The sequence below is a fragment of the Pseudophryne corroboree genome, chromosome 10 (assembly GCF_028390025.1).
Source record: "Pseudophryne corroboree isolate aPseCor3 chromosome 10, aPseCor3.hap2, whole genome shotgun sequence".
In the NCBI taxonomy this organism is placed as follows: domain Eukaryota; kingdom Metazoa; phylum Chordata; class Amphibia; order Anura; family Myobatrachidae; genus Pseudophryne; species Pseudophryne corroboree.
Window position 1 is genome coordinate 24,385,089 of NC_086453.1, and position 14,113 is coordinate 24,399,201.

The 14,113-nt window shown below is 45.8% G+C and overlaps 1 protein-coding gene across 3 annotated transcripts in view; it reads left to right on the plus strand.

Moving 5' to 3' along the window:
• LOC134965852 (uncharacterized) overlaps positions 1–14,113 on the plus strand; it is a 128,296-nt gene that overhangs the window by 82,179 nt on the left and 32,004 nt on the right. For all 3 annotated transcript variants that reach the window (XM_063942233.1, XM_063942232.1, XM_063942234.1), the window contains one exon: positions 8,441–8,503. In XM_063942233.1, coding sequence (XP_063798303.1) covers positions 8,441–8,503 — 63 coding nt within the window. The remainder of the gene's footprint in view (positions 1–8,440; positions 8,504–14,113) is intronic.

The window sequence follows — 14,113 nt, forward strand, 5'->3', positions numbered from 1 at the left end:
AGTAGTTTCCAGTTTAGTGCCATTAATACTATATTTATCCTTTATGTCTCCTGAAATAGTGACTTCTAGATCCCTTTCCTCCTCAGTAGTTTCCAGTCTAGTGCCATTAATACAATATTTAGCCTTTATGTCACATGAAATAGTGACTCCTAGATCCCTTTCCTCCTCAGTAGTTTCCAGTATAGTGTCATTAATACTATATTTATCCTTTATGTCACCTGAAATAGTGACTCCTAGATCCCTTTCCTCCTCAGTAGTTTCCAGTATAGTGCCATTAATACTATATTTATCCTTTATGTCACCTGAAATAGTGACTCCTAGTTCCCTTTCCTCCTCAGTAGTTTCCAGTATAGTGCCATTAATACTATATTTATCCTTTATGTCACCTGAAATTGTGACTCCTAGATCCTTTTCCTCCTCTGTAGTCTCCAGTATAGTGCCATTAATACTATATTTATCCTTTATGTCACCTGAAATAGTGACTCCTAGATCCCTTTCCTCCTCAGTAGTTTCCAGTATAGTGCCATTAATACTATATTTATCCTTTAAGTCTCCAGAAAAAGTAACTTCTAGATCCCTTTCCTCCTCAGTAGTTTCCAGTATAGCGCCATTAATACTATATTTATCCTTTATGTCACCTGAAATTGTGACTCCTAGATCCTTTTCCTCCTCAGTAGTTTCCAGTATAGCGCCATTAATACTATATTTATCTTTTATGTCACCTGAAATAGTGACTCCTAGATCCCTTTCCTCCTCAGTAGTGTCCAGTATAGTGCCATTAATACTATATTTATCTTTTATGTCACCTGAAATAGTGACTCCTAGATCCCTTTCCTCCTCAGTAGTTTCCAGTATAGCGCCATTAATACTATATTTATCCTTTATGTCACCTGAAATTGTGACTCCTAGATCCTTTTCCTCCTCAGTAGTTTCCAGTATAGCGCCATTAATACTATATTTATCTTTTATGTCACCTGAAATAGTGACTCCTAGATCCCTTTCCTCCTCAGTAGTGTCCAGTATAGTGCCATTAATACTATATTTATCCTTTATGTCACCTGAGATAGTGACTCCTAGATCCTTTTCCTCCTCAGTAGTTTCCAGTATAGCGCCATTAATACTATATTTATCCATTATATCACCTGAAATAGTGACTCCTAGATCCCTTTCCTCCTCAGTAGTGTCCAGTATAGTGCCATTAATACTATATTTATCCTTTATGTCCCCTGAGATAGTGACTCCTAGATCCCTTTCCTCCTCAGTAGTTTCCAGTATAGTGCCATTTATACTATATTTAGCTTTAGGATTTTTGAGACCCAAGTGCATGATTTTGCATTTTTTGGCATTAAACTGTAACATTGATTAGCTAAGTGTATGGGGGCCAGATGTACTAAGCTTTGAAAACTGGTAAAGTGGAGTGAAGCAAAACTACCAGCCATCCAGTGCCAAACTCAGTTTTCAAACACAGCCTGTAACATGGCAGTTAGGAGCTGATTGGCTGGTACTTTATCTCTCTCCACTTTATCTTTTTTTAAGGCTTAGCACATTTTGCCCTCTAAATGGTTGCTATGGCAGTGACCGCTCTCGGGGTCATTCCGACCCGATCGCTCGCTGTAGTTTATCGCAACGCAGCGATCAGGTCGGAACTACGCTTGTGCTGGTGCTGCAGTGCGCCGGCGCATGCCAGCCATCATTGCCTAGCGATCGCCTCTGAGGCAGAGGCGGTCGCTGGGCAGGTGGCGTCTGGGGGGGTGGGGGACGTCACATGCAGCCGCTGCGACCCGGGGCAGCTAAGAGGTTCTCCCAGCTGCGCTGGCCGGGAGTAACTCCTGGGATGCAAAAGCATCGCTGCTGTGCGATGTTTTTGCATTTCTGCGGGGGAGGGGGGGGGGGCGGCACTGACATGCGGGGCGGACTAGCCCTGTGCTGGGCATCCCCCCGAGTGCCTGATCGTAGCTGTGCTACATTTAGCACAGCTATGATCAACTCGGAATGACCCCCATAGTAAAAATAAAAAAAACATTGATTATTTGTCCACTGTTCTATGGTGTTCTAAGATTGGGTTTTAGTCGTTTTACTGTCCGAAAACCAATATTAAGTAAATATATACCCCCTGAATACTACACAAGGTGATGAGCTGAAAGGTCACTTTTGGTGTTAAAAGAGAACTTTCTGCTCCTCGATGTAAGCCTTGGGGAGGTACTGCATTTATCAAAGCTTGGCAAGAGATAAAATTGTGAGAGATAAAGTACTGACCAATTTACATTTTACAGGCTGTTTGAAAAAAGACAGGAACTGATTGGCTAGTACTTTATCACTCTCCAGGTCTTAGGGCCTAATTCAGAGTTGATCACAGCAGCAAATTTGTTAGAAGTTGGGCAAAACCATGGGGGTCATTCCGAGTTGTTCGCTCGTTGCCGATATTCGCAACGGAGCGATTAAGGCAAAAATGCGCATGCGCATGGTACGCAGTACGCATAGGCTAAGTATTTTAACACAAAATGTAGTAGATTTACTCACGGCAGAGCGAAGAATTTCCATTGTTGAAGTGATTGGAGTGTGATTGACAGGAAGTGGGTGTTTCTGGGCGGAAACTGACCGTTTTCTGGGAGTGTGCGGAAAAACGCTGGCGTGTCAGGCAAAAACGTGGGAGTGTCTGGAGAAACGGGGGAGTAGCTGGCCGAACGCAGGGCGTGTTTGTGACGTCAAACCAGGAACGAAACGGCGTGAGCTGATCGCAGTCTGTGAGTAGGTCTGGAGCTACTCAGAAACTGCTAAGAAATTTCTATTCGCAATTCTGCTAATCTTTCGTTCGCTATTCTGCTAAGCGAAGATACACTCCCAGTAGGCGGCGGCTTAGCGTGTGCAATGCTGCTAAAATCTGCTAGTGAGCGAACAACTCGGAATCACCCCCATGGCCATCATTCCAAGATGATCGTAGCTGTGCTAGATATTTAGCACAGCTACGATCATTCACACTGACATGCGGGGGGACGCCCGGCACAGGGCTATCCCGCCCTGCATGTCAGTGCCCCCCCTCCCCCCGCAGAAGTGCAAAGGCATCACACAGCGGAGATGCCTTTGCGCTTCAAGAGTAGCTCCACGGCCCGCTACTGCTGCATATGACGTCATGTAGCTGCTGCGGGCCGCTCCCCACACGGTCTGGCCATGCCTGCGTTGTCCGGACCACGCCCATGAAACGGGGGCCAAACACCCCCTCCCACCCAGCGACCGCCTCTGCTTGTCAATCAGGCAGATGCGAGCACAGCCCAGCTACGGCCTTTGGCCGCCTGCAATGCACCGGCATGCTACGGCGCTGGCGCATGTGCGGTGGGCACCCGTTTGATCGGCTGCGATAAAAAGCAGTGAGCGAACGGGTCAGAATGACCCACCATGTGCAGTGCAGGTGGGGCAGATGTAACATGTGCAGAGACAGTTAGATTTGGGTGGGGTGTATTCAAACTGAAATCTAAATTGCAGTGTAAAAATAAAGCAGCCAGTATTTACCCTGCGCAGAAACCATATAACCCACCCACATCTAACTCTCTCTGCACATGTTACACCTGCCCCACCTGCAGTGCACATGCTTTTGCCCATCTGCTAACAAGTTTGCTGCTACGATCAGGTCTGAATTGCCCCCTTAGTACCTACACCCTTAGATTGATCCTTGTTCCTCCATACTCTGCTTCTATGAAACCCTCATAAATGGACCAGCTGCAGATCCCATCAAACATCCACTGACTGAGTTAAGTCCTCAGCTCCTTCACATAATCCCAAACTGACTATGGGCCTAATTCAAGGTTGATTGCAAAACAACATTTTCCTCTAATGGGCAAAACCATGTGCACGGCAGGTAGGGCAGATGTAACATGTGCAGAGAGAGTTAGATTTGGGTAGGGTGTATTGTTTCTGTGCAGGGTAAATACTGGCTGATTTATTTTTACACTGCAATTTAGATTTCAGTCTGTTCACACCCCACCCAAATCTAACTCTCTCTGCACATGTTACATCTGCCCCACCTGCAGCGCACTTCCGAATTGATCGCACGTAGCAACTTTTTGCTTCACATGCAATCAACTAGACGCCGTCTATGGGGGAGTGTATATCTGCATAGCAGGGCTGCGAATGCTTGTGCAACCCAGCTATGCTTAAAACGTTTCCTTGAAAAGAAGGCCAGGGTAAGAGTTACTTACCCTGTACGATCGTTACAGCGATGCAGATCCCGGAATTACATCAGACATCCACCCTCCAAACGCCTGGACACACCTGCGTTGGACTCACCACTTCCAAAAAGACTTTCTTCATTCATGGTGTCGCTGCCCGGCGACGGCCGTCGCCGTGCAATGCGGCCGCTGTGCATGTGCAGTTCCGACCCAATCGCATGGTTGCGAGGAAGTGCAGCGTGCGATCGGGTCGGAATGACCCCTGTGTCAAATCTGGAACTGAACAGTCTGAAGTGATCGCAAGTGCTGAGTAGGTTTTGAGCTACTCTGAAACTGCACACATTTTTTTTGCAGGCGCTCAGCGATACAACCGTTTGCACTTCTGCTAAGCTAAAATACACTCCCAGTGGGCGGCGGCATAGTGTTTGCACGGCTGCTAAAAACTGCTAGCGAGCGATCAACTCGAAATGACCCCCAGTATCTCTAAAGCAGAGAGTTGCTTGTGTCAAATTCACTACTCGTCGGATAGAGATCGAGAGCTACAAAATCATCTGAAACTGGTCTGGCATAGCTAAGGTTAAATCAGTGAAGTATGAACAATGTGTTAACATTCAAAAATGCCAGTGCCATCAACATCATTGTGGAAATGGGAAACCCACCCAAAGGGAAATACAGTAGCATGGCACCAGGGCTGCCATTAGAAAATTTGGGGCCCGCGACTGACAAAATAGGCAGGGCCTTCTCACCTGCCCTTGTGTCCCTCCAGCAGCCTCTCAGCTCCCCCTGTGTCACTCCAGCAGCCTCTCAGCTCCCCCTGTGTCACACCAGCAGCCTCTCAGCTCCCCCTGTGTCACTCCAGCAGCCTCTCAGCTCCCCCTGTGTCCCTCCAGCAGCCTCTCACCTGCCCTTGTGTCCCTCCAGCGGCCTCTCAGCTCCCCCTGTGTCACTCCAGCAGCCTCTCAGCTCCCCCTGTGTCACTCCAGCAGCCTCTCAGCTCCCCCTGTGTCCCTCCAGCAGCCTCTCAGCTCCCCCTGTGTCCCTCCAGCAGCCTCTCAGCTCCCCCTGTGTCACTCCAGCAGCCTCTCAGCTCCCCCTGTGTCACTCCAGCAGCCTCTCAGCTCCCCCTGTGTCACTCCAGCAGCCTCTCAGCTCCCCCTGTGTCACTCCAGCAGCCTCTCAGCTCCCCCTGTGTCACTCCAGCAGCCTCCCAGCTCTCCCTGTGTCACTCCAGCAGCCCCTCCTTATTGTCCGCTGGTCCACTTGCTTCTTAAGGGTTTGCAGCCAGTGCCAGATTCAGAATGCCGCTGACGTTTTTCCACTTCAGCCTGCCAGTCCACCAGTTTCAACCAGCAGCAAATCCACAACACTGCCTCCCAGGAGCCCTTCTCTGTCAGGCCCAGGACTACAGTCCTGGCAGTCCCCCCTGATGACGGCACTTCATGGCACCCACAGACTTGGCATGACTGCCTTTCCCATAGTCCATAAATATAGTTTAGAGATGTTTTACAGCAAGGTACTGTGCTTGCGATGCCCACATACACACCTACCCTCGGGAGTGTCACAACAAGAAAGTGAAAGGTGAAATTCATTGATGTACATACAGTACCTTATTCATTTACCTCCATAAATGCAGATGTGACCTTATGCACCTCACGTCTACACACACCATATGGAGTGAGATGCCTGACGCCAATGTGTTGCATTATAATCGTATCACAGATGCAGCAAAATCCACTCACACGTACAAAGCTGCAGAGGGAGCACAACAGAATTTGGGGGGTCATTCAAACCCATTCGCACGTAACGATTGCTGCACCGTGCACGCATATCATTGCCCGGCAACAGGGGTCGCCGGGTTACGTCACGCTCAATAAAGAAAGCGATCGCAGAGCTGACCGCAAGAAGATTAACAGAAATAAGGCGTTCCTGGGCGTCTCCGGACCATTGGCTGACGTTTTCGGGGAGTGGAGAAGAAAACGCAGGCGTGTGCAGGAGAATGGAGGGCGGATGTCTGACGTCCAAGCCGGCTCCTACATTGCAGAGATCGTCGCACAGGGTAAGTATGTCCAGGCCTAGTCTTGTTCTGCTTTAAATATTTTTAGCTTAGCAGGACTGCACAAGCGATTGCACCCCTGCTAAGCTAAAATACACTCCCCCATAGGCGTGGACTAGTTGATCGCAGCAGAAGCAAAAAGTTGCTGGCTGCGATCAAAAAGGAATGACCACCTTGGTGTGAGTAAAAGCTGTGGCCGTTGCATCTCAGTCCTTTGTATACAGATTTAGACTCAGTCGCACACAGATGTACGAATACTGCAAATTGATCAGTGCAAGCTAGCAATGTAGATTTGTCACTTCCAGTTGTTTTATTTGTGCAAATAAGACACACATTATGAGTGAGAAAAATACACAGTGCGGCCGAGTCCCCCGGGACCTGGCATGCAGAGAGGGGCTTATTGGTGCAATAGAAACAACAGTGTATGAGAACACATCTCTATGGGGTATACTCAATTAAAGTCGGATCCATTACGACATGTATTTGTCGGAATGGATACGATAACCCCTATTCAATCCTCATCTTAATTCGACTTTTTCAAGTCGAATTAAGATGGGATGCAGAAGAGGAGGGGGGGGGGGGGGCGAGCCGCGGGGGTACAGCTGGCGGGAATACAGGGAGATCAGCGCTACAGTAGCACTGCAGCAGGATATCACTCAGCCGCCCGACCTCACGGAAGCTTCCACCTGGCTCCAGCAACGTGCTGGAGCCGGGTGGAAGCTGCCGTGAGGTCAGGCGGGTGAGTGACATCCTGCTGCAGTGCTACTGTAGCGCTGATCTCCCTGTATTCCCGCCAGCTGTCCCCCCGTCTCCCTGCAGTTCTCCCCCCTCGCCTCCTCTGGGTCCGCATCTCAGTCCGACATCATTTTGATGTCGGATTGAGATGGTCGAAAACGGGGGGCCAAAACCTGTCGGATTTGGCCCCGTTTTCGACATCAACACGTGGTTCGGCAGCTATTTTGCCGATCCACGTGCTTTTCGACAAGTCGAATACCTCGACTTGTCGAAAAGCTTTGAATAGGTCGAATCAGGATTCGACCTTAAAAAGTAAAAAACTGCCGTCTTTTCGACAGACGGCAGTTTTCGACTGCAATTGAATATACCCCTATGTCTAGCTGAGAACATAATTTAACCATACAATAAAAGGTGGAAATCTGTGGCTGTCCAGCAGATACTGTAGCACCGACAAATCATGTCTGCAGACTCCTCACTTCACAAAGAGCAAGCATTGGTCCCTTCTACAATGACTCCCATCTTCATATGCTGAGCTGCGGGCATGCACAGTTAAAAACTGGAGTATCTCAACTATTCATGTTTACAAACAACCATTTTACGAGGGATACTATACTGACTTAGGGGGCCATTTGTCATAAAAAATTTTGTGGTTTATTCCCCCAAAATAACCTCACATATTTAGAATCGCCTGCATGTAAGGCAGAGGGACCACCACAGATATCTTCAATACCTGCTGCGATCCCTCCATTCCCGATAGCCGCTGCAGCCCCCATAGGTTTCTATTGGGGATATGATGCTGACAGATTTACCCACCTCCAGAACTCAAAGCATTCCCAAGTTTGGCCCCCACAATAATGCCTTCTGAAGAAGGCGTGTACCCGTCGTAGTCTATGGGCTACAGATTGCTAAAAGTGACCGGCAGATGGTTCCCCCAGAGCCCATCCCGGCCAACATAATGGCCAGCGGACTGGAGAGAGTATGTGATGACAATAATTTATGAGGAGGACATCCCATGTAGAGATGAGATAGCATTTGGACATTAAATAAAAACAGATTTAAAAAAAAAAAGAAACACAGTAGTGCCGACGGTGTAGTGGTTAGCATTACCACCTCACAGCACTGAGGTCATTGGTTCAATTCCCACCAAGGTCCTAACTGTGTGGAGTTTATATATATTCTCCCCATACTTGAGTGGGTTTCCTCTGGGTAATCTGGTTTCCTCCCACGCTCCAAAATATACTGGTAGGATAATTGGCTCCTGGCAAAAAAGTATCCCTAGTGTGTGTATGTACATGTGTTTAGGGCAGACTAGATGGGCCAAGTGGTTCTTATCTGCCGTCACTTTCTATGTTTCTACGTAATCAGATAAAGCAATAGAGTTTTATTAAAGTGATACATTTTACAGACTCCTGAGATACAGGCACAATTGAGCTGCCGTGTAGTTCATTTAAATTGCCGATCGTAATGAAATTAATTTTCTCTTTTGCAGATTGTAATTTGAAGAAGTTATTTTTATTTCTGCTGCTGTCTCTGTCCTTCTCAAGTAGTGAGTGTAAGTATGCTAGAAGCTGCTAAAAATACACATTTCTCAGGCTAATTCCTCTTCACTTTGGCAGCTATGTGGATTGAGTATGGTGTTCTAGGTAAAGCACACACATAAACATATCTTCTGGATATCTGGTCCGGAGCTACCATTGAGCAAACTGAGGCACTTCACTAATGGTCAGGAAGCAGCTAAAATGCTGAAAGATCTCATGTCATTCATCCAGTAATTATTATGCCATTGCAGCGCCCATGTGTAGGCACTAACATGAAGGAGTAACAGCCAGGATCATCTAACATGTAAAGCTACTCGCTGCTGCTCTTCCACGTCAGTGTTCCTCTGGGCCGGTGGCGCTTGGCCATGAGGTCACAACCAACAGTTATGTTTCAGATGTATTAAATGAAGACAAACACTGCATGCTAGTTCCAAGTAGGCATGTTGAACAAGGCAGCCTGGACAGGAAGTCACACCCCCATCACAAGCAGCTACATCTATATAACTCACATGGCAACACTAGGTTAGATTAACATTACACAAACATCTTCCTTTTTTTTTTTTTTTTTTTATGCTGCAGATATAACATAACTAACAATGCTAACAATGTCCTCCATTACTTTGTTTATTTTGAAACTATAAATCAAGTCTGTCAGGTGGCCGTGAATGACGGCCACTACGAGTAAAAACAGGAAGTTGAGTCGGAGATGAAGTTCGTTGGGCAGGAGTCTGTATAACTCTAGCGGGTGATAATGATGGACTGCCATCTGGAATGTCTGCATGTTCCATGTTCTCATTTTCTCCAAATTCAGGTATAACAATCTGTGGCCTTTCAAATTCCTGATTCACCATTGGCGCAACCGGCTCCATAATCAAGCCAGGAACGGAATGCCCAACATTCTCATGTAGTATTGTCCCTTCAGCTACTCGCAAATCCACACGATTGCGTCTGTACAAATTACCTTCCACATCCACAAGATATGAGCGTGGTGCAACCTTGCGCACACAGGTACCAAGTCTCCAACGGCCTGTGCGATCTCCAGGAAGGGGCTTCATGCGAATTGGCTCACCAATAGCAAGTTCAGGCAACTCCTTAGAAGATTTATCATACCCCAGCTTAGAAATCTGCTTCCTCTGCTGTAGCAATTTAGGCACACCTTGGACTACACACGGATAGAGCAAAGTGCTGGCAACTGGTAAAGATGTCTTAAGTCTCCTTGACATCAGACGCTGTGCAGGACTAGTCCCCATGCCCTCGGTGGGTGTATTTCTCCAATGTAATATGGCCTTCCATTGGTCTGTATTATCACTGCTAGCTTTTTTGCACAAATTCTTTACTATCTTAACTGCAGACTCAGCTTTACCATTCGATTTTGGATAACGTGGGGATGAAGTAACATGCTCAAACTCCCATTCAGAGGCAAATCGTCTAAATTGTTCACATGCAAACTGTGGTCCATTGTCAGAGATCACTCTTTCAGGCTGGCCATAACGTGCAAATTGTGCCTTGCAGTGCTTTATTGTAGTCTCAGATGATAAGTCTGGGAGAAGCTCAATTTCCCAAAAATCAGAATAATGGTCCACTATTAACAGAAAGTCTTTGCCTGCATAAGTAAATAAATCCATGCTCACAATCTGCCATGGACGCACTGGTATCTCATGTGACATCATAGGTTCTTTCTGTTGTGCATGAGCATATTCATTGCATGCCGAGCAGTTACCAACATAGTTCTTAATCTCACTTTGCATGTTAGGCCAGTACAATGTATCTCTTGCTTGTCTGTAGCATGCATCACCTCCAAGATGGCTGGAATGTATGCGTGCCAGCATCTCGGATCTTAAAGATTTTGGTATGATGACTCTTGGCCCTTTGTACAAAATTCCATTCTGTACGCTGATCTCATCTCTAAATGACCAATAGTCCCTCACTATGATTGGTGTCTCTTCTTTTGAGTCCGGCCATCCAGCCAGTACAATAGACTTCAAAATCTGCAGGCTCTCATCAGTCATGGTGTGCTGCTGAACCTGCTGCAGTCGCCGATCAGTGACATTCAGATAATCTGCCTGGTTAATCTTTGCAAAGTCAGTCATTACCGGATGCATGGTGCACACTGTGTGATAACTCTGAGCTGCTCCAGAACTCCCATCCATAGCTATTGCTCTACTAAGAGTGTCACTGATATACATCTCAGGGCCTGGCTTGTAGGTGACACAGAGATTGTAATGCTGTAATGTTAACATCATACTCTGAAGTCTTTTAGGTGCACACAGAAGAGGCTTTTTAAAGATGGCAATTAGTGGTTTATGATCAGTCTCCACTGTGATCACGTCCCGGCCGTATAGAAAATAATGAAAACGGGAACAAGCAAAGACAATGCTCAAGCACTCCTTTTCAATTTGTGCATAATTCTGCTCAGTTGGAGTCAATGCTCTTGAAGCAAATGCAACTGGTTGTCCTTCTTGCATCAAGCAACATCCCAGTCCAGTTTTACTGGAATCACTTTGTACAGTTACTGGCTTGGTAACATCATAATACTTCAGCACAGGTGTAACTGTGACCAAATGCTTTATTTCCTCCACAGCTTTATCATGCTTTGGAAGCCAGTGCCATATCGAATCTCTGTCCAGAAGCCTGCGCAGGGGTTCACATACCTCTGAGAGGCGAGGCATAAATTTGGCCAAATATGTCACAAACCCAATCAAACGTTGCACAGACTTTACATCAGTGGGCTTTGGCATTTCCAAGACAGCTCTAACTTTTTCAGGGTCAACTTTCAAACCTTCAGAGGACAGGATATGACCATGAAAATGAACCTCATTCAACTTAAATTGCAGTTTCTTCACACTAAGTCTTAATTTCACTTGTCTGCAACGATCCAATAGCGCTAGCAACTTGCGGTCATGATCAGCCTCCGCTTCCTTTACTGTCTCGCCACAGCCAACCACAAGAATATCATCTGCTATCGGCTCAATGCCGCTAAGTCCAATCAGCAATTCGTGTTGTTTTCGCTGGTAAACCTCAGGTGCTACGGAAACTCCAAAAGGAAGTTTAAGCCATCTTTTCCTACCCCAAGGGGTCCAAAAGGTTGTCATATAACTGCTTTTATCATCCAGCTTACATTGCAGAAATGCATCACGTGCATCAACCAGTGTAAAGACTTTTGCTTTGGGCAGCTTATATAAAACATCCTCCAATGTCGGCATAATATAATGAGATCTTCGCAGTGCTTGATTTAAAAATTTAGGATCAATACAGATTCTTAACTTGTCAGGCTTTGCCACAATGACCATATTGCTAATCCAGTCCGTTGGTTCAGTCACAGGTGCAATATGCCCATCTGCTTCATACTGATCAAGCAAAGCTTTCACTTTCGGTTTGAGGGCTATAGGCACATTGCGTGGAGCACACTGGAATGGTGGAACACTTGGATCAAGTTCAAAATGTACTTCCCCAGGAACAGACTTCACTGGCCACTTGAACACATCATCATAGGCCTCTATTATTTGCTCTTTCCTCAATGGTCCAGACAAATCATGTTCCATCTTATGTAACTCAGAAGGAATAGTAAATTGCATCAACCCCAAACGCTCACATGTGGAACCTGACAATAATGGTTTCTGGTGGGCCTCTACAATTTCAAAAGTAAGCACATGGGTATGTCCACTAACAACGCATTCTGTTTTGAACCGTCCCAATGATTTCATCAGCTCTCCAGAATACAGCTTCAGTTTAGTGTCACTTGGCAGTAATGGAACTCTAGGAGCCAATTTCATCTTATCTTCCAGACTCATAACATCACATGTTGCCCCTGAGTCTAATTGACATGGTTGCCTCTTATTATTCAAAGTCAGATGTGCAAACCACTTTTGGCCTTCTGATCTTATAGTACCAATACATTCTGTTGAATAAATCACCTCAGCACTATGGGTATCAGCTCCAGGTGTTTCATCTACTATGTGTACTTTCCCTGCTTTATTCCAGCTCTTGTTTGATAAGCACATTTTAGCAAAGTGATTGGTAATACCACATGATCTACAGGTTTTCCCAAATGCTGGGCACTGCTCTTTCCCTAGCCTGTGCCTATTACCACAGTATTTACAGGCCATATATTTGGCTGCTGGTGAGTTCTGCTGCCGATTTGCACACTTTGGGCTATCCAGCAAACCACCCCTGCTGTGCTGTTGTCTGTCTGTAACATTGACATTATCAATCTGTCTGTCTATTGCTCTGATTCTCTGGTCAGTGAGCTCTGCTGTGCGACACATTTCAATAGCTGCTGACAGATCTAAATTCCGCTCTCTCAGGAGACGGCGGCGTGTGTTTTCACAATTTATGCCCAATACTAATTTATCTCGTATAAGTTCATCTTTCAATGTGCCATACTCACAGGTTGCTGCCTTTTCTCTCAGCCGGGTAACAAATTTATCAATGGATTCACCTTCCTCTTGTTTACTGCAGCCAAAAATATACCTTTCATAAATGACGTTTTTTGCAGGCTTAAAGTATGCCTCCAATGCATCCAGTATTGCTTTTACATCTGTTTGTTGCTGCGCAGAAAGACTCAGGCTGTGCTTATAAACATGACGGCATTCACTGCCCATCACTCTCCTCAGTGTGGCTGCTTGCACCTCAGCTGATTTATCATTCAGGCCTGTAGCTAAAGAAAAATCTTCAAACTCAGCTCTAAAGTTCTCCCAGTTGATGCACAAATTGCCACTCATCTGCATCCCATCAGGTGGAGGAATATTGTTGTTAGTTGCCATGTTGTTGTACTCCCACTCCAGAGAAGGCAGACAAGTTTAACACAATGGTGATTCAATCCACTTGATATCTATGCAATCCTTATCCTTTTCTTGTCACTGCAGGTCTTCTCATAAGCTTGAGCTGCTGCTCTGCCAATAATCAGCATCATTTGTGGGCTCAGGAACTTCTGACACCATGTTTCAGATGTATTAAATGAAGACAAACACTGCATGCTAGTTCCAAGTAGTCATGTTGAACAAGGCAGCCTGGACAGGAAGTCACACCCCCATCACAAGCAGCTACATCTATATAACTCACATGGCAACACTAGGTTAGATTAACATTACACAAACAAGTTACACTGTCATTTCCAGGACCAGGGGATGTCGTCACCCACCTCTTGCCTGCAAATGTAAGCAAAGGTGGTGGGGGCACAACATAAGTGGCAGGAAATCTTCTATCACTAGGGGTGTGTCGGTTAGTGTGCTAGCACTAACCAACCAAACATACACACATTCAGTACATTAAAGTCTAAAAAGAAAAACAGTTTAGATATAAATACTGGGATATAGTTTTAATTCAGACAGTCAAAACTTAGTCAGTTAAAATGTCAACACCAAAATTTTGACTGTTGGCATTTAATGTCAACGTGGTCAAAATGTCAGCAACCAAACAGTTGGACATACAGTCGTCAAGGTCATAAGGTCGACAGTCAAAATGTCGACACAGTCAAAATGTCAACAATGGAAAAATAAATATAGACACAGTCAAAAAAAAGACATGTAAAAGGTTGACAGGTGAAATGTAGACCCAGTTAAAATGTCAGCAGTCATAATGCCAACATGGCTAGAATAATATCTAACAGTGACCGGTAAACGGTG